At 36.3% G+C, this 27739-nt stretch overlaps 1 protein-coding gene across 1 annotated transcript in view; it reads left to right on the forward strand.

Moving 5' to 3' along the window:
- LOC138710676 (leucine-rich repeat neuronal protein 1-like) overlaps positions 1-27739 on the forward strand; it is a 98316-nt gene that overhangs the window by 68407 nt on the left and 2170 nt on the right. Inside the window, exons 2-3 of the mRNA XM_069841730.1 lie at positions 12704-12969; positions 25489-26359. Of these exons, the coding sequence (XP_069697831.1) occupies positions 12704-12969; positions 25489-26359 (1137 nt within the window). The remainder of the gene's footprint in view (positions 1-12703; positions 12970-25488; positions 26360-27739) is intronic.

Genomic DNA, 27739 nt, shown 5'->3' on the forward strand with positions numbered 1-27739 from the left:
TAAAAGCCTAAAGCAGTAAAATGAATGTCGCGCTTAAGCGGTAAGAAGAGGGAAATTGTTATGTGTGTTACGTTGGGAATACTGAATGTGGTATTTCACACTTACCGCGTATTGGTTCTGTGCGGAAAACAAGCAAATACGCACGATCACGCACAAAATTGCATTACATATCCTGCTTTGAACAAACCTGATCTACGAATTCAATTTTGGCATTACAAAACATTTCTTTTCCACGAATTCACATCTCGGTTCACTATGACATCATACTGCATCACATGGCATACAGAGAAGTATGTGATCATTTAGCGTCCTAAATACCACTGTTATATTACTAGTCGTACGTGCATGTTCCGAAATACCACTGTTACATTATTACGTACTAGTAGTACGTACCTGTTCCAAAATACTAGTGTTCCATCAGATACTAGTCAACCGTGTGGTTCGAAGATACCACTGTGCACCTTGTAGTTACATACAAGTTATATATGGTACTGCTATTTCGGAACTCTTATTTGGAACTTAGTATTTTCAAGGAACTGGAACAGTTGGAACCGTTACGAGAAAATAACAACTTTTCCCATTTCTAACACCGATTGCTCTCTGCGAATATTGTACATATACTATAATAGGCCTACGTCTAAACATAGGCGGAGCTTTAAGTGATACCAAACGCTACCTAGCCAACGACCAATAATGCATTCAGTATTGCCAATATTCTTAATGAAAAAATAATTTATTTAATTCAATGGAATAAAAAAATTTAGAAGTATTAAAAAAGGAAAATTAACTATCATACTAATGTGCTTAATAGTGTGTTTTGTTGTTGAAAACCTATTAATTTTTTACATTATGTTTTTGAATACTAGTATGTTTCATTACTGTCTATGCGGTATTAGCAATAGAAGGGGAAAGGGTAGACATCTGCCGAAGTAGTCCCACATGGGTTTCAAGGTTGCTTGCATAACAAACTCCTGTCCTGATTACACACTTTGACGGGGAATAACATTACAATAATAAATATAATCACTTTGGGCTGTATTGTCGATTATTTTGCATTATGTTTACTGCAGTAAAAAAAAAAACTAGAGAATTTCATGTCGAACTGAAGGGTCCAGAGCCATAGCCATTCGTAATTTAAATATGTATTGTATTGATTAAGGCTGGTTGAGTGGAAGAGAAGGCCTTATGGCCTCTGCCAGCGAAAATAAAACATTATTATTATTATTATTATTATTATTATTATTATTATTATTATTATTATTATAGTGGGCCAAGCACCATTTATTAAAATCGGAGAAAACAAGGATTAAAGTTAAGTGAATACCATAATTTAAATTTAAGATTAACTATTATTTAGTTTTAATGTGCATACTTTATATTGCTTGCTGTATTTTTCATTAAATTATGACATTCACCTAATTTTAACCCTTGTTTTCTGCGTTTTTAATATATGGCGCTTGGCCCACTATGGCTCTGAACCCTTCAATTACTGTTCTTCCTTTCTGTAAAAAAGCTAGCTTTAAAACTAAAGAAATAAAAAATCGGTTCTACGAACTGCGTCAAATTTAACAAGTAACACTACTGTTTATTACAGTAACAGCAATGACAAAAACATTTGTACAGGAAATCTAATTACTAGGAGAAAAATTGCCTCTCCGAACTGCATTATTCATAAAACTCTTAGCGTCCGTTTACGTTTCTTCCTTGAAATTATAGTTAGCATTCAATTTTTTTTTTCCGCAAGGCAAGTTTTGCAAGTAATCTGCCATTTAAAATTCAATTCGGTACTTTACAATCACGCAGTAAGAAACTGAACGAAATATAACTTGACAATAAGTTATTTGAAGTGTTAATAATGTGTTGGTAATTACTTATACAGATAGAACTATTTTCGCCTATGCCAGTTCTTTAAACATAGTAGTTTTCCGTGACTGGTTATGTCTTAGTCACTGGCCGCCAGCTCAGACATTACCATTTTGTTTTCGCCGGTGTACAAATATTGATACACGTTCAAAACATGTGTGCATATTCTGTTTACAGTGCTTAAATCTCTCAAAGGAAACATATTTACAGCGTCTCTCTCTCGACAGATGTATTACACACTAGCAAGAATTTATTGCGGATGTTGTAACGTCTCTAATAGTGAAATATTTGAGAACAACCATGGGCACACACGCGCCTTCTAGAAGCAACGTTTTAAATATGTATTTGAAAGAGAATAGAATAAATATGTGGATATTGTTGAAGCAAAAGGCGACTAGTATCAAATATTTAAGCACGTTTACACCCACAAGTTGTTCTAGTGTTGTGACTCTATAACGATTTCTATCTCATGAATACTTGTACTTGGAAATTTATAAAATATCCTAATTCTTGAAAATTAAATTGAGGCACAAAGATAAAAAACGGGACTTGTCATAAATTTCGGGATATGTGAGTTAAGAGTGCTCCCATATTATATGGGATTAATATAAAAATGGAAGTAGTCACTTGCGTTGGACATTGTAGAATTTTTGCGTTAAGTTGAAAAATTGGACTTGTCAAATGACTATTCCCCTTCTTATAACAAAGTGTTTCGTGCGCTACGTAATTCAGTGTTAAACAAAATGACCCGTCATCCCAAGATTCTGACAGTGAGTTGTGGAACAGTGAATAATGTGTTACTGAAGTGTGAACGTGTTTATAAATATAGGCTAATTTCATCCTTTAACATTTATATTAAAATAGTAATATAATATAATACCAAAAAATGATTACCATTTTTAATATACTTACTATTTTGTTTGTGAAAGTCTCTTTCTTTAGGTGAAAAAAAGGACGTGTGTACAGTTTTAAACCCTATTTCTTTATATGTTTTCTAAAAAAAATAACTTTTTGTGGGATCAGAAGATGTGTACAAGAGCAAGGCAACAATATAAAAAATATGAGGGTTTCAAACCTGTTTTTATATATATTTTATACAAAATAGTAACTTTTGTGGGACCAGGAGATGTGTCCAAGAGCAAGGTAGCAATACAAAAAGTACAAGGGTTTCAAACCTATTTTTCTATATGTTTTCTTTAAAAACCAATAAATTTTTGTGAGACCAGAAGATATATTCAGGAGCAAGGTAACAATACAAAAAAATGGTGTTTCAAACCTATTTTTCTGTATGTTTTCTTTAATAAATAATAACTTTTTCTGGGACCAGAAGATGTGTCCAAGAGCAAGGTAACAATACAAAAAATACAGGGTTTTCTATTTTTCTATATGTTTTCTAAAAAGAATAACGTTTGTGGGACCAGAAGATGTGTTCAAGAGCAAGGTAACAATACAAAAAATACGGGGGTTTCAAACCTATTTTTCTATATGTTTTCTTTAAAAAATAATAACTTTTTGTGGGACTAGAAAATGTGTCCATGAGCAAGGTAACAATACAAAAAACAAGGGTTTTAAACCTATTTTCTAAAAAATAATGTTTGTGGGACCAGAAGTTGTGTCCAAGAGCAAAGTACCAATACAAAAAATACGTTGGCTACTATTCAGGTTTTATCTCTTTCCCTCAAAGTCCAAGCCTCACAACCGTAAGTTAGTACTGGTCTTGTCAACATCCTCGTATGTTTCTGCACTAGTGAAGGTTTAAACACTTTGTTGATGACTGCCATTTTTCGGTTATAATTTAAAATTTTAGCAGATGTCTATTTCATTTTCATAACTGACATGATATCCTGAATATTTAAATGAAGAAACTTGTTCAATAGGTTTATTATAAACACATATCTTGGTACGAACAGGAATTCGTCCCTTAAACGCCATAATTTTAATTTTGATGTTGCAATTCTCATAATATATTTTTCAGCAAGAATTTGAAGTTGATATTAGCCTACTATTATCATTATTATTGCTATTATTATTATTATTATTATTATTATTATTATTATTATTATTATTATTATTATCATTATTATTATTACCATTACTATTATTCGGAGATAGACTGTTCTTCATAGGTTATTTTATGTGTATAGTATCTTATCTGTTCATTGAAGACATTTAAATCTTATAGCAAACTGTATTTTATTTATTTATCCTAATTCCAACTCTCAGCCGCCTGAAGTCAAGGGCGTCGAATCTTGAAATCTTTTAAATGTAAGGTAGAGAATTGTGTTATGACGAGTTGCCAAACTAACTTTCTCTTATGTATGTTTTCACGTATTCTTTACATCGTGATATTATAGTGATATTAATTTTTTGATCTTTTGTTACATCATTTTTCCTTACATTACCTTATCATATGAGAGGTCGCGTTGCTTATTATTACAGTTTTCTCTTTTTTATGTGTGTACTTAAATAGTGTTTATCATATGCTCTATACTTCACTATATTATTATTATTATTATTATTATTATTATTATTATTATTATTATTACAACAATACTTACAAATGGCTTTTAAGGAACCCGAAGGTTCATTGCCGCCCTCACATAAGCCCGCCATCGGTCCCTATCCTGTGCAAGATTAAGCCAGTCTCTATCATCATACCCCACCTCCCTCAAATCCATTTTAATATTATCCTCCCATCTACGTCTCGGCCTCCCTAAAGGTCTTTTTCCCTCCGGTCTCCCAACTAACACTCTATATGCATTTCTGGATTCGCCCATACGTGCTACATGCCCTGCCCATCTCAAACGTCTGGATTTCAAGTTCCTAATTATGTCAGGTGAAGAATACAATGCGTGCAGTTCTGTGTTGTGTAACTTTCTCCATTCTCCTGTAACTTCATCCCGCTTAGCCCCAAATATTTTCCTAAGCACCTTATTCTCAAACACCCTTAACCTATGTTCCTCTCTCAGAGTGAGAGTCCAAGTTTCACAGCCATATAGAAGAACCGGTAATATAACTGTTTTATAAATTCTAACTTTCAGATTTTTGGACAGCAGACTGGATGATAAGAGCTTCTCAACCGAATAATAACACGCATTTCCCATATTTATTCTGCGTTTAATTTCCTCCCGAGTGTCATTTACATTTGTTACTGTTGCTCCAAGATATTTGAATTTTTCCACCTCTTCGAAGGATAAATCTCCAATATTTATATTTCCATTTCGTACAATATTCCCGTCACGAGACATAATCATATACTTTGTCTTTTCGGGATTTACTTCCAAACCGATCGCTTTACTTGCTTCAAGTAAAATTTCCGTGTTTTCCCTAACCGTTTGTGTATTTTCTCCTAACATATTCACGTCATCTGCATAGACAAGAAGCTGATGTAGCCCGTTCAATTCCAAACCCTGCCTGTTATCCTGAACTTTCCTAATGGCATATTCTAAAGCGAAGTTAAAAAGTAAAGGTGATAGTGCATCTCCCTGCTTTAGCCCGCAGTGAATTGGAAAAGGATCAGATAGAAACTGACCTATACGGACTCTGCTGTATGTTTCACTGAGACACATTTTAATTAATCGAACTAGTTTCTTGGGAATACCAAATTCAATAAGAATATCATATAATACTTCCCTCTTAACCGAGTCATATGCCTTTTTGAAATCTATGAATAACTGATGTACTGTACCCTTATACTCCCATTTTTTCTCCATTATCTGCCGAATACAAAAAATCTGATCAATAGTCGATCTATTACGCCGAAAACCGCACTGATGATCCCCAATAATTTCATCTACGTACGGAGTTAATCTCCTTATTATTATTATTATTATTATTATTATTATTATTATTATTATTATTATTATCTCATGTTTGTATACATTGTAAATGTCTGACGCATTTTGACTCAGTATTTACATTTTATTATTATTTTTCTTCCCTTCTACATGTTATATATGTCTCATTTCTATTGACTGTTTGTTTCCATTGTATAACGATTATCTCTTTCATTTTTTCGTAGTATACTACATTGGTGTATTTGTTATGTTCTTTGTATTGTAGTTTTACTCCTGGTGGAGTGTTAGAGAAGGCTCTATAGCCTTAACTCTGCCAGGTTAATATAAAATTATTATTATTATTATTATTATTATTAATATTATTATTACCCTAATTCCTGTTGCACCCAATCGTAGGAATTTCCTCAAATTCCCTTATCACGTTTGCTTTATTTAACTCTTGTAGTAAGGTCTTTTAACAGAACAAGTTTAGTAATCTCCAATCACTCCAAACTTGGTGAATCACTGTGAGGTTCCAGGATTTTTCTTCACACAGAAATGCTAACTACAATTTTTTTTTCTTCATATAAACGAAACCTGGAATTATCGCTAGCTCCCTGTGGTTTGCATAAACTGAGATATAGATAACAATCCAGTAGTCATGGCGACCTGCTTTTATCTTGGAAGTGTTGTAATCATGACGAAAGCCATATTTCATACATTTTCAGTTGTCTGCTGTTTTCTATTTTAATCTCTTGCACTCGTCCAACATGTGCCAGTTGGGGCAAATGAAATGAGTAATGCTGAAAGAATAGGATCTGATGCCAGGTTTTGAGAAAACTTAATAAAAATAAGTAAATTCTTTACTTTCAAAAATGTCAGTGATTACTTAGTGACAATTGAGTAATACTTACGTAATAACTTACAGTTTACCGAATACTAATCAATTATTACTTCTTTATTCAATAAACATTTTATTTTCCAATGAACACTTAAAATGTTTAGAATAGAATTCAGTAGTTATTTTTTTATCATTTTATATTAATTTTTAAATTGTTAGTCACTTATTTTCATTAATATTGTATGTTATTGTACCCTGTCATTTCAGCAACATGTAAATTCCGGAGATTCTTTTGCAATAAATTATTATCTTATGCATATTTAAGTTTGCTAAAGAGTTGACTTGAATGTTTGTTGTAAAGGAAATGACAGCTTTTCTACCTATTCGTCAGGAAAAGAGGTGCAAAAACAGAAGGAATATCAATCCCAGTAATTCAAAGAAGCTTCTGAGATTTGAAGGCGGTAGTGTCAACTTCTTAAGAGACTATTTTATGCTACTTCCTATTTTCGTACTTGACACCGATGATACAAGACGTAGAGCATGAAGGAAAGGTTTAAGATTGAAACCATAAAAAATGACATTTTTTACTTATAATTAAATTAAATTTGTCACTTTTTCTGAATCAAAATAAATAAATAAATAAATAAATAAATACATAAATAAATAAATAAATAAATAAACACACAAACAAAACAAACAAAAATAAATAAATAAATAAATAAATAAATAAATAAATATGCATACAAGGTGAACTGCAAGAGCGTTATTCTTTGAGAAATTTAAACAAGAAAGCTTAATACAAGTTTTGCTCGTTTTTCCTTCCTTTTCGAGATAAAATTGTCTCATATTAAACATTTCACAGTGTGTTTTGGGAAAGTCATTGACTGACTTCCCAATATCCTCAATCAATTTAAGAGAGCGGTGTATTATGATAATGAATGATTGAAAAAAATTGTGTTTTGTCCTTTAAATATGCAGAAATTTGATCCGAACAAATGTAACATTGTAAAATTCCTTTGCAGAACGAAAAGTTACATTTCTTCGGATTAAATTTTTGCACGTTTGAAGGATAAAACTAAAATTATTTCTGTAATTTAATATCATAATACACTTACTTACAAATGGCTTTTAAGGAACCCGGAGGTTCATTGCCGCCTTCACATAAGTCCGCCATTGGTCTCTATTCTGAGCAAGATTAATCCCGTCCCTAGCATCATATCTCACCTCCCTCAAATCTATTTTTATATTATCCTCCCCAAAAATCTTTTTCCCTCTGATCTTCCAACTAACACTCTATATGCATTTCTGGATTCACCCATACGTACTACATGCCCTGCCCATATCAAACGTCTGGATAAATTGACTGAGCATATTGAGAATTAAATCAATAGCTTTCCCAAAACACGTTATGAAATGTTTCATATAAAACAGTTATTATCTCGAAAAGAAAAGAAAAACGAAAAAAATTGTATTAAACTTTTTTGTTTGAAATATATCAAAGAATAACCCTCTGACATTAATGACATTAATTTCGGTTCATTCTGTATAATGTGTGTATGGATGTATTTGTATATATTTTTATCGCTGTTTTTCTTAAAATGACGTTTTGCAATCTTCATTGTTTCTCTTCCCAGAAACTACAAGTCCAATTTGATTCAAATTTTGGTCAGATGCTTATTATCAGAGACCGGATTTTAAAGGGAAATTTTTTCATCAAAAAAGGACAAAAAAGGGAAAGTTATAACAAAAAAAGGACTTCAAAAAGGACTATATTACTCCCCAAAACAAATTTAAGCATATTCATGGATACACATGGCACACATAATCTTACATTTATCTTTTCACAACATGAGGAAAGTGTATTTCATATATTAAGAAAAGGGACTTCAAAAAGGACTATATTGCTCCCTCAAAAGGGTGTTATTTTAATTGAAAACACACTTCAGCACATTCATGGATACACATAGCACACACAAGCATTTAATTAGCGCTCCACAATTTAAGAAAAGTGTTGTATTTGATCACATTCAACATTTCAATATGTTTCAATATGATTCTGCCTCATTGAATGCAGAATGTCTTTATAAACAGAAAATGACCGCTCAACATCAACTGAACCAGAGGTGAAAAATTTCTTTTATTCTGAACTCTAAATCAGCACACTTTATTAGTTTTTCAATGTCTGGAATCAGAAGAAGAACGATATTTATTTTCGCTTGCTCAGGAAGTTACAGGCATATCGGTAAAAATATAGGAAAATAATCTAAATGTTTGCGATAATCTGTCAAAAACGGACCAAAATAAGAGATGTTTTTAAAAAGGTGGGGGAAAGGGAATATGGACTAATAAAGGGAAAAAAGGAAGTCAAAACCACATAATTTGGTCGGTGGAAGATAGTTTTAAACATCGTAATTAATTATTTCATGTTTCGTGTTGAAATAAAAAAAGGGATTTCCTTTAAAATCCGGTCTCTACTTATTACACTATACTATCCTAAGTAACGATCAGTCATATTGTTACATTTTAAGACTCATTCATACTGCGTGTTAAATATTCTGAAAACTTATTTTGTTCTGTTGGAAATGTTGAACATTACAAATCAATTTTTATATGATGGTAATGAAGTATGAGATTCTCTGTTCCTCAGATTCTAACATGTGTAAAAAATATATTCAAACTTCTGCTTGTGATAGTTTTTGAGAAAAGATACATTAAAAACCAGTGTTCTGAGTAACCGATAAAAAAAAAAGTAATTTCAAATAACTCAACAATATTGCGAAAAAGTTCATCCAATAAGTTTGAAATTCATGTGGTACATATGCAAGACATACATATGCAGATTTCTTAAAAAATTGATAGTTATTAGTTGAGCATCTGAGTAATTTCCAGGATAAAAAAAAATAAATTTTAACATTTTGGTCACTTCAGTATTAACCTCCACTTCAGTGTCTTGTTTTACGTTATTTAGCAAAGTCATCTGCAATTTACCAGAACAGAATGTATTAGTTCATTTGTTTATTCAGTAAACACTTTAAATTTTCCAGATATTACTTATCAATAAAAGTAAACTTTTATTCAATTGAAAATCAGTGATTGCTTTGCTGATCAGTAATAACTTTCAGCACCAAGTAATCACTTAAGATAAGCTTTTACCGATTTTTATTCAATTGACCCCATATCAGTGAACAGTGCAGTACATATCTAATGACGACATGAAAATGGTGATGGTGGTGATATTATTATTATTATTATTATTATTATTATTATTATTATTATTATTATTATTATTGGGAAACGGAATTAGAATACCCAAATATCGCGAGTTCAAATAATGAAGTATTTTTTTAAAAACAAATGCAAAAATAAAAGAGAGCTGAAGAGAGACGGAAAGATGGAGATTGAAAGTAGAGTAAGAGAAAAAAAGGATAAGAAAACACGGGAAGAGGAAGAGAGAATAAGAGATGGGAGAAGAGAGAAGCGACAAAGGAAAATCAACGGGTGTTTGAAGTTTGTCTGAGTTTGAATTAATTTCTAGTAGTTGAATAGTTTTGTGAGGCTGGTTGGTATCTCTGCTCTCATGTATTTTGTGGGCATGATAAAGTGTGATTTACAAGCTTGCGATTATATTTTAGTGCCATTGCACCATACTGCAGACATGCCTGCAGCTCGTTTTGTCGTGTTAAGATAAGGCTTGTTCTAACATGCAACTGGCACGTGAGTTGTGCAGAAAGTACCGAACATTGAGACTTCTAGGCAACGAGATGTGGTAGTTGTTGAACTGGGTCCTGTTACTTTGCATTTAAAACTGAAATATGAAATTGCAACCCATAAACACATTTTATATTTTCATTTCCACGTCTGAGTTTTACATTATATCTGTTTTAGATCGTTTCAATTTTTTTTATCACAAAATCACGTTCACCTGCGAATTAGAACCAGTGATCACAAATCTTTACCCGTTGTCGTCACGTGGCCTTTTGTGACTATTCTTCATTACTGGTGGTATTTCATCTGACAAGCAAACATTCTCATGGGGGCAGATAAAAAAGGTTAAAATTTTTTCTTCCACAATGTTAATAATGTGAAAAGGAGTGCTTATACAAATTTTAGCCACTCGACCGCAATTACGAGGCCGTCCAGAAAGTGATTTTCCCTGGGGCTGTTTACAGAAAAAAGCACAGTTTCATGGAAAGATTTATTGGAACAGATACAGCAATTTTTGCACTTTTTTTCAACATATTCCCCGCTGGAATTGAGACATTTGTAATACCGTGGGATCAACAGAAAGGTGCACAACATGACACAAGGATACAAATATTGATCCTATGCATTTTTCAACAGGTGTTCGCTCCCACATGTAGTTCTAGGTAAAGATAAGCAGCATAGTCAAGCCTTACACCTGTCGACAGGTGATCGCACCTACACGTAGTTCTACATGAAGATATGCAGCATAGTCAAGCGATGTACTTCTTGAAAGATGATCGCACCTACACGTAGTTCTACGTGAAGATATGCAGCATAGTCAAGCTATGCACTCTCGACAGGTGATCGCACCTACACGTAGTTCTACGTGAAGATATGCAGCATATTCAAGCTATGCACCTGTAGACAGGTGATCGCACCTACACGTAGTTCTACGTAAGGATATGCAGCATAGTCAAGCTATGCGCTCTCGACGACAGGTGATCGCACCTACACGTAGTTCTACGTGAAGATATGCAGCATAGTCAAGCTATGCACTCTCGACAGGTGATCGCACCTACACGTAGTTCTACATAAAGATATGCAGCATAGTCAAGCCTTGCACCTGTCGACAGATGATCGCACCTACACGTAGTTCTACATAAAGATATGCAGCATAGTCAAGCTATGCACTCTCAACAGGTGATCGCACCTACACGTAGTTCTACGTGAAGATATGCAGCATATTCAAGCTATGCACTCTCGACAGGTGATCGCACCTACACGTAGTTCTACGTAAAGATATGCAGCATAGTCAAGCTATGCGCTCTCGACGACAGATGATCGCACCTACACGTAGTTCTACGTGAAGATATGCAGCATAGTCAAGCTATGCACTCTCGACAGGTGATCGCACCTACACGTAGTTCTACATAAAGATATGCAGCATAGTCAAGCCTTGCACCTGTCGACAGATGATCGCACCTACACGCAGTTCTACGTGAAGATATGCACTCTCAAGCATAGTTCTACATAAAGATATGCAGCATAGTCAATCGCACCCACACGTAGTTCTACGTGAAGATATGCACCCTCAAGCGTAGTTCTACATAAAGATATGCAGCATAGTCAAGCCTTGCACCTCTCGACAGGTGATCGCACTTACACGTAGTTATACATGAAGATATGCAGCATAGTCAAGCCTTGCACCTGTCGACAGGTGATCGCACCTACACGTAGTTCTACATAAAGATATGCAGCATAGTCAAGCCTTGCACCTGTCGACAGGTGATCGCACCTACACGTAGTTTCACATAAAGATATGCAGCATAGTCAAGCCTTGCACCTGTCGACAGGTGATCGCACCTACACGTAGTTCTACATAAAGATATGCAGCATAGTCAAGTGACGTACTTCTCGACAGATGATCGCACCTATACGTAGATCTACGTAAAGATATGCAGCATAGTCACGCTATGCACCTGTAGACAGGTGATCGCACCCACATGTAGTTCTAGTAAATATATTTAGCATATTAAAGCTGTGTACCTGTTGATTTTTTTAAAATGAATTTGTCTATTTATTATTTTTCTTCTGCATGCTCTCCAAAATGTTCACATTGAGTTTCATGTTCCACAATCAATAGTTTTCCTCCAAAGCTGGTTAAGTAAGCGTAGTCGGATTACAACAACTTGGTATGAAAAAAAAAAAAAAAAGAAAGAGACAGGGAAGACATTAAAACAGAAAAGTTCCATGTAGGCGTACATATTACTCCTTTTTACTGTATTACTCCACAAACTGTTAGCAGTTGTTATCTACGTATTTGTAACGACCCCAATGAGCATTGTACTTTATGAAACTCCTTTCTGTGTTCACCTGAAGATTATGGTATAGCCTTTCGAAACGTCGTGATATAGGCCCTATTCAACATCAGCAATAGATCAAATTCCAAGCTACACCTCTACTGAAGGAAGGTGCTACTTGATAACAAAATCCCAGTCCCTTCAAAACCGAGATACAATCGGATGTGTTTTGTTTCCAGGGTGATGAAGGCGGCGACTGCGCTACTGACGCTAGCGGCGGTTTTGGCGGCGTCTGCCTCGCTGGAGGCCCCTCAGCTGTGTCTGAACAGCACGGCAGGCGGGCTGCAGTGTCGGTGCACCGTGAGCCTGACGGAGCTGGCGCTGCACCAGTGGGCCGTGGACTGCTCGTCCCGCGACATATCTGCCCTGCCCCAGGCTTGGAACATATCGCAGGTCGCGCAAGACCTCGACCTGTCGCGCAACAAGCTGTCTTCCCTGCGCAGCGGTGAGCGACACAACACTTCAACCTCAGACAATATCATTAGGGCCTAAGTCGAAAACCCTTTTGAGAAGTGGTACGCTATACACGTTTTTAGTCTTTGAAGCGACTAGACGATAGAAGCCACCTACAGTAATTGAGACTATTACCACATACTTGTTCAAGGTTCATTCAAAGTTTATTTACTGCCATAAATCATCATTATAGTGAGTTATAGATAATATGAATATGCCTATGAAGTCACGAATCAAAATAATTAAACATATCTTAGAGAATGTACTGGTCGATTTCATTCTAGAAAATACGGCATTACATTACCTAAGGTAGTTTGAAAGACATGGGTTCCTTATGTATTTACTTTCTGTCTCACAGAACAACAAATATAAATAGATTTCTTGCTCCAATTAGTGCAAAAGATGTGAACTGGAAACCTCCCCTAATTAGAAAAAAATACTATCGTGTTACACACTAATATCAACCTTCATGAACTAAAATGTCTCTGATAATAATACGTTCGCAAATTTACTGGGGAAAAACGTAATACGGCGAACGCAAAGCTACGCCAACGTCCCCTTTCCACTTTTCCCCTACAAACTCACCACACACACTAGCGGGAAAGAGTGGAAATAGGGGTTTAGGGTGGGGTGACATCTAGTGTAGGAAAGTGGAACAAAAAGAGTAACGACATCTATGAAGCAAAATAGGAACTTCGTCCTGTCTCTCTCTCTCTCTCTCTCCCTCCAGCCTCTCCGTCTCTGTTCCTTGCTTCATGTCTCTCTCTCTCTCTTTTTTTTTCTTACGACTTCGCAGAAGGGGAGATTCGATCCGAGAAAGTTCGTAACTAAACCTAAACGCACGCTTTAAACCTCTCGGCTACCGAGGCGAGTTGGGGGTAGAAGTGAAAATGAATCTATTTATGTTTAAGGGAACTGCCATAACGTATTGTAGAAGGGGACAATGACCGAATAGCGTGGGTAGAAACTGGTGGGCTTGTGAATGTCGCTTGGTAGGGGTTGACTACGGGGGTGGCATAAGTTTTAACGCGCGGAGCTTCATTGTGTCCGTGTCCAACTTCGTGTACAGACGTAACCACGTGTAGTGATGAGCTGTACCGAAGACGTGTACTTCTTCCTGAAAATGTCCAGGGAGAATTTGAAGGTGGATACGGTAAGGTAATGTGAGGAGCATGGACTACTTGCTAGTCATTACGAGTGTCCAACCTGTGGGGAAAAAAAGACTATTGTGTTACTTCGAGGATGTGCAAAGTTAACAGGTGAATGTTGTTTAATGAAAACCACATTACATTGTGTTGTGTCAGTACATGTTGTGGACAGTTGTCTAATGCGTATTGCATTGTGGTTGTGGACAGTTGTCTAATGCGTATTACAGTGTGGTAGGCAAACCACATTACATTGTGTTGTGTTGTGTCAGTACATGTGGACAGTTGTCTAATACGTATTGTCTAATGCGTATTGCATTGTGGTTGTGGACAGTTGTCTAACGCGTATTGTCTAATGCGTATTACAATGTGGTAGGCAGTGATCCATCGAAGCGGGACAGATAGTAGAGAGAGACAGTAGAGAGAGAGAGAGAGCATGCGAGTGAGGTGCCGAGCGGCGCGGGTGGGGATAACTTCCCCTACTGGCGTTCGCCGTAATACGTTTTTGCCATTTACTGTGGTCAGTCTCCGCAATAATCGGGCGAAAGCTTCTGTGGTAAAGATGCGAAACTGACTATTCGTAAATTTACCATGGTTGAAGTTCCTTGTTCTCACAGTTCCGTAAAACTGTTATTGGTGATTCCAGGAACAGTTATTTTTGTACACTTTCCAAAATTTACCAAAGTGTGCCTTGAGTAGTAACAACGAAAAAAATGTTAAAATCCATATTTCTCTAAAAATGCAGATTCGTAACTTTACCATTGGAACGACGATATCAAACGTCTCAAAATTCATGTACGGTAACATATGTTTCAAAGAAGGAACCCAGTAAATAAAAAAATTAATTCCTTATGAAATTCTAACAACACTCGTCTCATCCCATTCTCGCTCTTCAGTCCATTCTCATTCTCCCTCTTTCGTCTTTCATTCTCATTCTCATTCTCATTCTCTCTCTTCTATCAATTCTCTTTCTCCCTCTTCCGTCCTTCATTGTCATTCTCCTTCTACCGCTCTTCATTATCATTCTCCCTCTTCTGTCCATTCTCATTCTCTCTTCTATCCTTCATTCTCATTGTCCCTCTTCTGTCCTTCATTCCCATTCCCGCTCTTCTGTCCTTCATTCCCATTGTCCCTCTCCTGTCCTTCATTCTCATTCTCGCTCTTCTGTCTTTCATTCTCATTCTCTCTTCCGTCCTTCATTCTCATTCTCTCTTGTGTCCTTCATTCCCATTGTCCCTCACCTGTCCTTCATTCTCATTCTCGCTCTTCTGTCTTTCATTCTCATTCTCCCTCTTCTGTCCATTCTCTTTCTCCCTCTTCTGTCCTTCATTCTCATTCTCCCTCTTCCGTCCATTCTCATTCTCCCTCTTCTGTCCATTCTCTTTCTCTCTCTTCTGTCCTTCATTCTCATTCTCCCTCTTCTGTCCATTCTCATTCTCCCTCTTCTGTCCATTCTCATTCTCCCTCTTCTGTCCATTCTCATTCTCCCTCTTCTGTCCATTCTCATTCTCCCTCTTCTGTCCATTCTCATTCTCCCTCTTCTGTCCATTCTCTTTCTCCCTCTTCTGTCCTTCATTCTCATTCTCCCTCTTCTGTCCATTCTCTTTCTCCCTCTTGTCTTTCATTCTCATTCTCCCTCTTCTGTCCATTCTCTTTCTCCCTCTTCCGTCCTTCATTCTCATTGTCCCTCTTCTGTCCTTCATTCTCATTCTCTCTTCTGTCCTTCATTCTCATTGTCCCTCTTCTGTTCTTCATTCTCATTCTCATTCTCGCTCTTCTGTCCTTCATTCTCATTCTCGCTCTTCTGTCCTTCATTCTCATTCTCTCTTCTGTCCTTCATTCTCATTGTCCCTCTTCTGTCCTTCATTCTCATTGTCCCTCTTCTGTCCTTCACTCTCATTCTCTCTTCAGTCCTTCACTCTCATTCTCTCTCTTTCCTGTCCATGTTTCTCCCACTTCTGTCTATTCTCATTCTTCCTATTCTGTCCATTCTCATTCTTCCTGATCTGTCCATTTACATTCTCCCTCTTCTGTCCATTCTCATTCTCTCTTCTGTTCTTCATTCTCATTCTCTCTCTTCTGTCCTTCATTCTCATTCTCTCTTCCGTCCTTCATTCTCATTTTCCCTCTTCTGTCCTTCATTCTCATTGTCCCTCTTCTGTCCTTCATTATCATTCTCCCTCTTCTGTCCTTCATTCTCATTGTCCCTCTTCTGTCCTTCATTCTCATTCTCCCACTTCTGTCCTTCATTCTCATTGTCCCTCTTCTGTCCTTCATTCTCATTCTCTCTTCTGTCCTTCATTCTCATTGTCCCTCTTCTGTCCTTCATTCTCATTGTCCCTCTTCTGTCCATTCTCATTCTCTCTTCTGTTCTTCATTCTCATTCTCTCTCTTCTGTCCTTCATTCTCATTCTCTCTTCCGTTCTTCATTCTCATTTTCCCTCTTCTGTCCTTCATTCTCATTCTCTCTTCTGTCCTTCATTCTCATTATCCCTCTTCTGTTCTTCATTATCATTCTCCCTCTTCTGTCCTTCATTCTCATTGTCCCTCTTCTGTTCTTCATTATCATTCTCCCTCTTCTGTCCTTCATTCTCATTCTCTCTTCTGTCCTTAATTCTCATTGTCCCTCTTCTGTTCTTCATTCTCATTCTCGCTCTTCTGTCCTTCATTCTCATTCTCTCTTCTGTCCTTAATTCTCATTGTCCCTCTTCTGTTCTTCATTCTCATTCTCTCTCTTCCGTCCTTCATTCTCATTCTCCTTCTGTTCTTCACTCTTATTCTCTCTTCAGTCCTTCACTCTCATTCTCTCTCTTTCCTGTCCATGTTTCTCCCTCTTCTGTCCATTCTCATTCTTCCTGTTCTGTCTATTCTCATTCTTCCTGTTCTGTCCATTTACATTCTCCCTCTTCTGTCCATTCTCATTCTCTCTTCTGTTCTTCATTCTTATTCTCTCTCTTCTGTCTTTCATTCTCCTTCTCTCTCTTCTGTCTTTCATTCTCTTTCTCCCTCTTCTGCCCTTCATTCTCATTCTCTCTTCTGCCCTTCATTCTCATTCTCTCTCTTCCGTCCTTCATCATCATTCTCCCTTTTCCGCCCTACATATTCCTTCTCCTAATTCCATCTCCCTTTTCTGCAGAGGCTCCGGGTTGTTGCTCTTGAACTCCTCTCACTGGCAACGTGTACATACTGCACAGGTCTGCTTATGCGTTGTCGCCCTTGACATCGCTTATGACGCACACTGCCTGTGGCTTGAATTTGTCCACAGCACTATGAATGTGTGCCCTTGTTGGAGCTGTTTTATGGAATTTAAGGGTAAATTCGTCGCAGACGTCTTCGTATTACACACGTGCCCGTGCACACTGACCTCTCGTTCTGTGGTCAACACCATATGCTATTCTGTGCTAAATTAACTGCAAAGGAAATACAAAAGATCTGCGTTTTAATGTAATGGATAGTTACTTTTGGAACACTCGTTATTTGAAGTACGAGTACAATTGAAGTTTTACTTATAATTTTATCACGGACTCATTTCTACCTCGCGAAGCGATAATTAATTCACGTTGTTGTCTATAACCTGTTACCAAAGTAACGCTAGCGAAAGAATGCTAATGAATTTTTCTGTTCTCCTTCAATTTGTCAACGTTGTATTCGATAACCATGTAGTCCGTTCTTTCCACCCGCCCATTGATTGTGAGCTATTTACTGTTTCTTCAGTTTCAAAACTGAAAACCAGTGAAAGAGAAGTTAAACACAAAAGATTAATTCAGTACGAAGTATATCGCACAGTAAATAGCTTACAACATGTAGCCTTGAGAAGCCTTTGTAAGGCTACTAAAGCACACGTGCTTGATACAGCCCACCATCAGCTAAAGCTGTGGACCAGATATTAACATTCTGTGTTGAACCTCCTGTATTATAGGCCTACTGAATTTCTTTTATTAGATAGGTTAGATAATTTCGAACAATTCATTTTTAAATTTAACGTCAGTAGAATTTGATTGATACTTTTAATACAATCACTTCACTTTAGAAACGTTTTTACTCTTGATGTTTAGAGGTTTCGAAATCGATTGATACTTTTAATAGAATCACTGGATACTTTACTTTGGAAATCTTTTTGCTCTTGATGTTTAGAGATCTCGAAATTAATTGATACTATTAGCAAAAAAACTTGATAATTTACTTTGGAAACCTTTTAATCTTGATGTTTAGATAGGGCTCCCAGGAATATTGGAAAAAAAAAAATACGGGAGACTTACCAGTTATCACTGAGTAAGTTTAGTATTCGCACCCATCAAATATGCCAATCTTTCTAAGTATGTGTAGTAAAGTTTACTACACAAACACTTCACTAATTAAGGGTAAGTAAACAAATAGTAAACAAAATTGTTGGTGAGCATATTTGCATTAAGAATGAATTTCACTTAACAATTGTTTATTTTGAAGATCATGTCATGAAAAGCAACACAATCCTTACTGAAGAATGATTTTACAACAAGCATTAATTTTACTGTTTTTACAGACTATTTTTCTCATCACTCCATAGAGCGTTCATGCGAGAAAATAATCTTTCGACACACGCATTTATTCCAGGGATACACATGATGAACTCCACTACCTTCTTCAAATTTGGGAGTTCTCCTTCAGTAGTTTTAAAAAGATCCACCCAGGCTTCATCTAAACGTTTGGTGTTGCCATCACTCGCCTTGGGGAATGAATGAATGAATGAATGAATGAATAGCCTGGTACTGTCCCGTGTAGGGCAAAGGCCTCCTAAGAAAGGGGTGGCTCGATGTAACTTACTTGGTGAGCCATTTCAAGTAAGACTTGTGGTACTCTGATATATATCACTGGCACTAACTTTCTTCTTACAAGCTATATACACTTTAGATTGTACAATGTTCACTTCACTTAAGTGTTACTCTAGTTCCTTCCACTTTTCCCTGTCTCTTGCTATTCTTGACCACTGTTTTCCGGCCCTCGCTGCGAGTATGTCTGCCCATCTGCGCCTTGGTCGCCCTTGTCTTCTCTTCCCCGTGTATAGGTCCCACATTGTAGCTGCGTATGCCCATCTTTCTGGATTTAGCCTTGCCACGTGTCCTCCCCACTTCCATTTTAGCTTTGTTGCCCTTTCCAAGACATCCGCGTCGCTTAAGAGGTTGCGTAGTTCTTCGTTTGAGATCCTGTCGTGGAGTGAGATACCCAGCATCTTTCTCTGCATTTTCCTTTGACATACTTGAAGGGAAATTAATAACTCACAATAATATTGTTTCATAATAGTCCATCTGCAATGATGAAGTGCGATGTTTGTCATTTGTAATATAGAAGACATTGTAACTTTTCCGGTTTTTTCAGTTTAGAACTCCAAAATACGGGACGGAAAGCTATCCCGATGACTTTTCTCGGGACAGCGGGACGCATTAGCGAAAAACGGGACGATCCCTATTTCATGGGACATCTGGGAACCCTATATTTAGAGGTCTCGAAATTAATTAATACTTTTAGCAGAATCACTGGATACTTTACTTTACTTTGGAAACCTTTGTACTCTTGATGTTTAGAGATCTCAAAATTGATACTTTTAATAGAATCAGTTGATACTTTACTTTAGAAACCTTTTTACTCTTGATGTTTAGAAGTCTCGAAATTAAGTGATACTTTTAGCAGAATCACTTGATACTTTACTTTATTTTAGAAACCTCTTTACTCTTGTTTGTCGGTGTCGAAATTGATTTATACTTCTAGTAGGGTCACTTGATATTTTTTAAATACTTGAATTTATTTTCCATTGTAGAGTAAATTACTACTGTATTAAAGTTGTTTGGGAAATAAAGTAAAACGATGCTTGTTCAGGCGTTTGAATATACCTCATATCTGTCTATGTTTCATCTTGTATGTCATTCTGTTCTATGTTTCGTCACATTATCTTTTCGCACTGCAGGCAGTCAGATAGTGTGTCTTCAATTTTTCCGGTAAATAAATTCAGTTTGCTCATGTATATTCACTTTAAATTGTGCAATTATGACAGCACTCCGTGTTAAGTTATTATCAATGCACTGTTTTAATTAACTAAGTAGAAACTAATAATGATTCGCTGAGAGATTGCATTTTAATAAATATTTGAAGTGATTAAAATGATATATATTTTGTTAATCTTATAGGACTCGTATGTTCATTTTAATATCTATATCAAGAGATTACTTATGAAGAATATGTAATTTGAAATTATGTTACTAAGTATCAAGTAGGCCTAGTGGAGTAAAAAATGGTTATCGATGTAGAATATTGATCCAACTCTATATAGACTAGAAATTAAAACGACTTTATATTGCGCATTACATAATAAATCAGAAAACTATATATGCATAACCCATAAGCTTGTCTGAAGTTCTATCAACCAGACGGTATCACAAAGAAACATTACGATGCAATACGGAAAATGACTTAATTATTAAAGATCAGGGGGTTGAATTTGAACTAAATAAAATGGTTGGATTCAGCAGAAATCTCCAAAGTGCTCACTTGGTGATGTGTTCATTAAAACATTATAAATGTACCATTAAGCAAACTTCAGCACTTGATAATACCTTTTCCAAGTCTTATCTTATCTGTCGTACATTTTTATTATACCTTGTCACCTTCACGACTTCTTTTGCAATCAACTACTGCTATCTACAGGATGAACGCACTATGTTTGCTCTTAGTTTTTACCTGTTACATTTACTTTCTTCATAACCAGAGATAATATTGTATCTCTTAAAATATTTCAGCCGCAGAGTCCAGTTTAAAAAAAATACTGTTACTGGAAAATGAAAGAATGACTTTCTTAATTCTATTTTCATTTCCAAAAATCTCCAATTGCTTTTTTTTTACTGTTTCTACTTTAGAATTATTAGTATTACCGACTTTAAAAATAGGCCTGTTCTTGTCTTTCTTTACGTAGTGTAATAAAAGTAGTGTGCACTGCATAAAACTCGTCCGAAATGACATACGCGTTTTCAGTATTTTGGATAGTGATAAATTTATTTTTTTTTCTGTCTCTGTATCTATAGCTATAAAGCAAATTTCGTTCATATACAACAGCCGGAGAAAATCATGCGCAATATAAGAACCATGCATACTGTATAAGTCCTGTCAACGGCTTTACGCTGCGGCGAACGAAATTTCAGCAGTAGTTGCTGTCAGTGGAGAAGTAAACATAGCGAGTCAAGGGAGGGGTAGAAAAGCGCTGTGCAGATTGAGCGTTGTAACACTACTTTTGTACAATGTCTGGTTCCAGGGACGGTAAACGAAAAGCCTACTGATAATACGATGCCGAATGGTCGGCACAATTTCTTTAGCACGAGCCTGAAAGATGGGAAGAGCAATGTATGCAGAGAAACACAACGTATGCAAAAGGAAGTATGTCAAACGGCATTGAAATGCTTAATCATTCAAGGCAATGAGAGAAATAAATTATTTATTGAACTGAAAATCGTCATTGCAATAAGAAGTAATGTTGAAATATATTTTGTTTTTTTTTTTTTTCAGTAAAATACGTAGAGTATTATTTCAAGAACAATGGTGAAGTAAAACTGGCATAAGTCGAAGTACTCTCCAAAACCGTTTTCCCCATCATAAATCTCGAAGAATCTGCGGGGATCGAATCTACCTTTTTTTTAATGAGAAACCATCAGCTAAGTGAAATACGACAGGGCTTCCAACCCATATAAATGTACATCTTGATTACACAACTTTTAACACTATATCACTTTGGAAAACATATTATGTGTCTTTCACGTGTTAAATTTTATGTTACCTTGTTACTAATACTATACAAAGGAAACAAAAGACAGATCCAAAACCTACATCAACACATAAACAAAATACACCCAAAGCTACACAACACATTAGAAATTGAAAACAACAAATCCATAAATTTTCTAGACATCACAATAACAAAAGTCGACAACAAACACACATTCAAATTCTACAGAAAACCCAAAATAACAATACATACACAACACATCCAATCACCCAACACAACACAAACAAGCTACATTCCGAACAATGGTACACAGACTACTCAACATACCAATGATCCGACATGATTACAAAGAAGAGCTAAACACAATCAAATACATAGCACAAGAAAACGGATACAACCCCAACATAATAAAAAACGTAATACGAAAGACAAAACATAATCACAAAAAACATAAGAATACAACACAAACACAAGAAGACAAAAAAATACATCACACTAACATACGAAAACAAAAACACACACAAGATTGCAACCTCATTCAAGAAATTAAATTACAACATCGCATACAGAACAAATAACACTCTACAAAAACATCTCAACACACAAACAACACAAACAAACAAATACAACCACAAAGGCGTATACAAACTCAAATGTAACACCTCCAACAACTTCTACATAGGACAGACAGGCAGATCATTTCAAATACGTTACAAAGAACATATCATATTCATAACAAAATTACAAACACTTCCACATATTCAGAACACATCACAAATGCTGACCACACATACAGAGACATCAACACAGACATGGAAATTCTACACATACAACCAAAAAGCCAGAAACTAAACACACTATAACAATACGATATGTACAAACACACAAAAACACAATCCAAATGAAATTCTCAACGCACAACTCAATTTCAGAACACATACACTCTCTGACTCCACATTACACTACACAAACACACCCCCACAGAAAACAAAACAAAAGGCACCAAAACCAGCAACAACCAGTTCTGATGATGGCTAATAGCAGGCCGAAACATGTTAACACGATAAAATTTAACACGTGAAAGACACATAATATGTTTTCCATATAAATGATGATGATGATGATGTGATGCAGGAGAAGGAGAACAAGTACAAATTAGAAAGAGAGTAGATGCCTAGGGCGAGACTAGACATCAACAATAACAATGATGTCGGTGACATTGGCAAAGACGATGATAATAATGACGATAGCGATGCAGTCCATGATTGATGTCTGAGGTCCTGGTAGTGGAGAATTTTAGGATTTTGGAAACAGCCATTATTTAGATGAGGAACTGGAAGTGTCATTTTTATGGTCCTTAATTCAATTTGTGAAGTATCTACCGAAAAATTTAGTTTAGGGGCTCAGCGCTTATTCGTTATTGTGCAGTTACTAGCATCACTGATAAATGAAATATTATCTCTACTACACGCAGGAGTTTACTTTTACCCGTAACAACAGTTTAATGTATGAGTTTATAGTATCACAATCCCAATTTATTTTCATAGCCGAAATACCGGCCACAGGAACTGAGAAAATAAATTACAGAGAAACCGCAGAACGGCAGCCTGACACTCGGACGAGCCACTCGCAGGCTTTGGCTACTTATACAGCTTGCCATCTGTAATCCGCGGTGCAGTGTTGGTAATTCTACAACCACAAGCTATTACTGTAAAACATTACTAAATATAAGCAGTTAAAACATCATTGTCCGCAGCTGCGGAGTAACGGTTAAGCATGTCTGATTGTGAAACAAACAGGCCGTTGTTCAAATACTATTTGGGACAAATTACCTGTTTGGGTTTTCCCCGAGATTTTCTCTCAACCAACTGAAGCGGCATTGCTGGGTAACTTTCAGTGTTGGCTCTCGGACTCGTTTCACCGTCATTTTTATTGACATGTTGTCATCGTTACTATATACCAGGTTACGTTCACGGTGAAACATACTGTAAGCCTATTCATACAAGAACGCTACCGTTCGGTGATATTACCAAGTATTCCCCTAACGCCGGCTGACGACGTATGGAGGAAGCTGGCCTGGGAACGTGTGGGATTGCCTACTCGAAGCCTGGGTACGCAGCGAATCTGAGTATAGTTAACCTGTGTGGGTTGGAATGCACCCAGTTGGAGAGATAGCGCAATAGTTTTTTTATGTCTAGGTGCTGGGGCACTGTAATTCAAATCAATAAATTACGTAAAACAATATATGATTTTGTTTTATTGAGCAATTACTTGGCAATAAGTTTATTACGCACAATATACTTAACTTTATTTCAATCGGTAATTATGTATGGAATTATAGGATGGGGTAGATTATTTAAAGTCAATTTTAATCCACTTTATTTATTACAGAAGAAAATAATTAAAATGTCTTCATAAACCTATTGATTTTCCATCTCAAAAATTGTTTTTAGACTTTAATGTTCTTAAAATAAGACAAATTTATTATACTGTATTAATAAAATTCATACATAAAATCGAAATAATTTTGAATTGTATTCTCATAGTCATGAAACAAAAGGTATGAATTCTTTAAGATTGTTTGATCCAAAATGCAACACTGCTACAGCATTTAATCATAGAATATATAACAAATTTATATTTAAAATCCTAATCTTGTCAATTCTAATAGTTCTAGTATTAAATTTAAAAAGTTAAGTATGGATTTTATAAATAATGAAAAATTATAGATTTAGATTTATATATTCGTATTGTGTTGTAGACATATGACAAATTGTATTATATACTTCTTAATTTAAATTCAGGAATCCGCCCCTGAGCACGAGTTCTACACTTTCAGGAGTGGGCTGAAGTTTTATCTGTTTATATTATATTTTATGTTATTAGCAAAATAAATAAAAAATTAAATAAATAAATAAATAAATAAATAAATAAATAAATAAATAAATAAATAAATAAATTGGACTCAGTTCAACAAAACTTCTTTATTCGCTCAAATTAAGAGAGGAGATACTGAAATTGTCTGCATTCTTATCTTAAGAAGTTTGCTTTCAAAAGTGGATACGACGTTTTCCCAGATGTGCTGTGTCAGTGTTTTTTCATAATACATGCATTACTTTTGTGCAGTTAGTCTTTTAGGGCCGTATTCATGGACATTTTTAGCGCGAGCTTTCGGTGGATTATCAGCGTTTTTCGTATTCATAAACCAGTGTTAGCGATAGGATATGATTTGAATTCTGTATAAGTAACCAGTCGATAGGCTGGGCTAGCTTAGTACGCTCGTAGCGCGTGCTGCGAAATGTCTATGAATAGCACCCTAAGAGTTTCCCAGAGATGAAAGTTACAAATTGTTACGTCGGAGAATCCAGAGAATCAGAAATTCCTACTGATAATACTATCCTTGAATACTCTATGAACTTCGTCAATGTGACAGTCACCTGTATGTGCTAGCACAGAATATTTTTGGAAGATCAGTGTGTGCTTCTGTCTTTTCCCGTAATAGAAACAATCATAACATTGATGTCGACGACTGTGTCAATTACTATGTTTGTTGATTTCATCTATCACATAGAGTAAAAGTACTAATCATGTTTTAATTGGCGTTTGTTATTTGTTTCAGAGCAATTTTCTCCTTGGGGCAACTTAGAAAAACTGAGCTTGGCCCGGAATGAATTCACGGCCCTTAACGAAGATGCATTTGTTGGCCTGTCTAATCTCAGACTCCTGGATCTCAGCCACAATTCGCTCGCGACTCTACCACCCAAAATCTTCAACGGTCTCTCCGTGCTCTCCGTAATCAACCTTGAGAACAATCGCTTGCAAGAACTGAGTCCACAGTTGTTCAGCGTCACGCCGCATCTGAACGCACTTAAGCTGAGCTACAATCCTGGATTGGGAAAGTTCCTCATCCAGTCCCCTGGCTTCTTGACAGTCGCCCTACAGAAGAACCTCACCTCCCTAGAGATGAACAGCATGAACATTGACACTATTCCAAACGACCTGTTCAACGAGGCCGCCCATCTCCATCATCTCTCTCTAGCTGACAATCCACTCAAGATAATAGACTTCCTCCCACCAACTTTGGAATCTTTAAACTTGTCTGGAATAAACATGACGATGCTCACGGCCGGCAGCTTCATTGCATACCCGAACCTCAAGAGACTGCAATTGGATCGGCTGACCAACTTGACGGAAGTTGAGGTGAATGCGTTTGAAGGACTCACATCTTTGGAAGTTCTCACCATGGAGAATTGTGTTCAACTGCACAAATTCGACGAACTCGCGTTCGGGGAGCCTGATTCTAAGGCTGTTCCACTACGTCACCTGTCTCTAGCACGCGCGGGTCTACACACCCTCAGTCCAAAAACATTCCTATTGCTGGAGGCAACACTTGAACATCTGAACCTGCAAGGAAATCCCTGGCGCTGCGACTGCAAACTCGCCTGGCTTCGTCAACTCAATTTCTCTCTGGAGGATACTGGCTATTTGAGGTGAGTAAGAGACTATACGAACTCAGCGCAAAGTTTAACTAAGGTGAAAGGCCAACTTGTGTAATGAACTTACTAATGCCTAGTAATTATTATTTTACACGGAATATCGAATATCGAAATAACGTAAGGAAATTATGGGAGAATTATGAATTCTCGGACAGGTTGAGCAGAGTTTGAAAATAAATGATCGAGACAGCTTTATGCGATAATAAATTGCTAAACAAATTAGCCGTACAGATCTTGGATTTTATTTCTGCCCGCGAATGGCAGTTGGGATTCGATTACTTGTCATGGTTGGGGGTGTTGAGTACTAATGTAGCAAAACAAAAGACATCTGGTCGCATTGCTCCCAACAGAACTGTTCTCCCTGTTAGTAATGTGTGTATCGGAAGTCGGTTCGGGTCTGGATATTGCCAGAGTTACAGTTATTATTATTATTATTATTATTATTATTATTATTATTATTATTATTATATCATTGTGTTCTAGAAGTATAGCTTATAGTAGTTAGTGTTTTAGTTTCGTAATTACTAATAGATCAAATACAACACAATACAACGTTTAAAATGCATGACGTAATATACCTTTGTGAAGAACAATACTGAATATTGGTAAGGAAGAATGTACAAAAGTATGTGCACATGTTGAGAAAATAGAGAAAGAGTAGCCTACTTGGACCGAGAGGGAGTGACAGACAATGAAGCAAAGAGAATAATAATCAATCTCGGAAGTGAAATCAGCTAAACTGGTGATTCTGAAGAGCAAGACAGTGAACATTTGCAATAATCCTGAAGAGGGACGTACAGGTATGCTTTACTGCAATTTATTTAGTTAGTAGGTCTACAATGAGTAATTTTCATATTGCGAAAACCATAATAATGCTTCGTAACATTGAGCTCTTATACAATTAATGTTAAAATAATTGTAAAAATACTTAAGGTAGTCGGGGTTAAGCATTTGGGCGAACTTTTTTTTCACAGACTAGTACAACCGCTGATTTCCCTCTTCCTCTCCACCGCAAACTATGACGTCGCCCACCGGCAGAGATAAAATCCGAGATCTGTACAAACTAACTCAATTGCCATTACTTTACTTTCTAAGTAAGGAATAAAATTTCACGAGGACAGCAACAATTTGCAAATGTTTATGATTGGAGGAATCAGCCCTCACAGAGATAACCAAGCTGGTTCGAATTTCTTCACAAGGGCTTTCATTGCAAAATAGGCCAGGAGATTCACTCAAATCTTCTCACATTTAGTGCGACCACAAGTAAAGCCGCTTCTATTTAAAACCTTCCTAACAAAGGAAAAAGTGCAGCTTATCGAACGAAAACTGTGGTTATGTTTGATGGAGTAACAAACAAAAGTACTATCTTCTGCT

This window comes from Periplaneta americana, chromosome 12 (genome assembly GCF_040183065.1).
Source record: "Periplaneta americana isolate PAMFEO1 chromosome 12, P.americana_PAMFEO1_priV1, whole genome shotgun sequence".
Lineage (NCBI taxonomy): Eukaryota > Metazoa > Arthropoda > Insecta > Blattodea > Blattidae > Periplaneta > Periplaneta americana.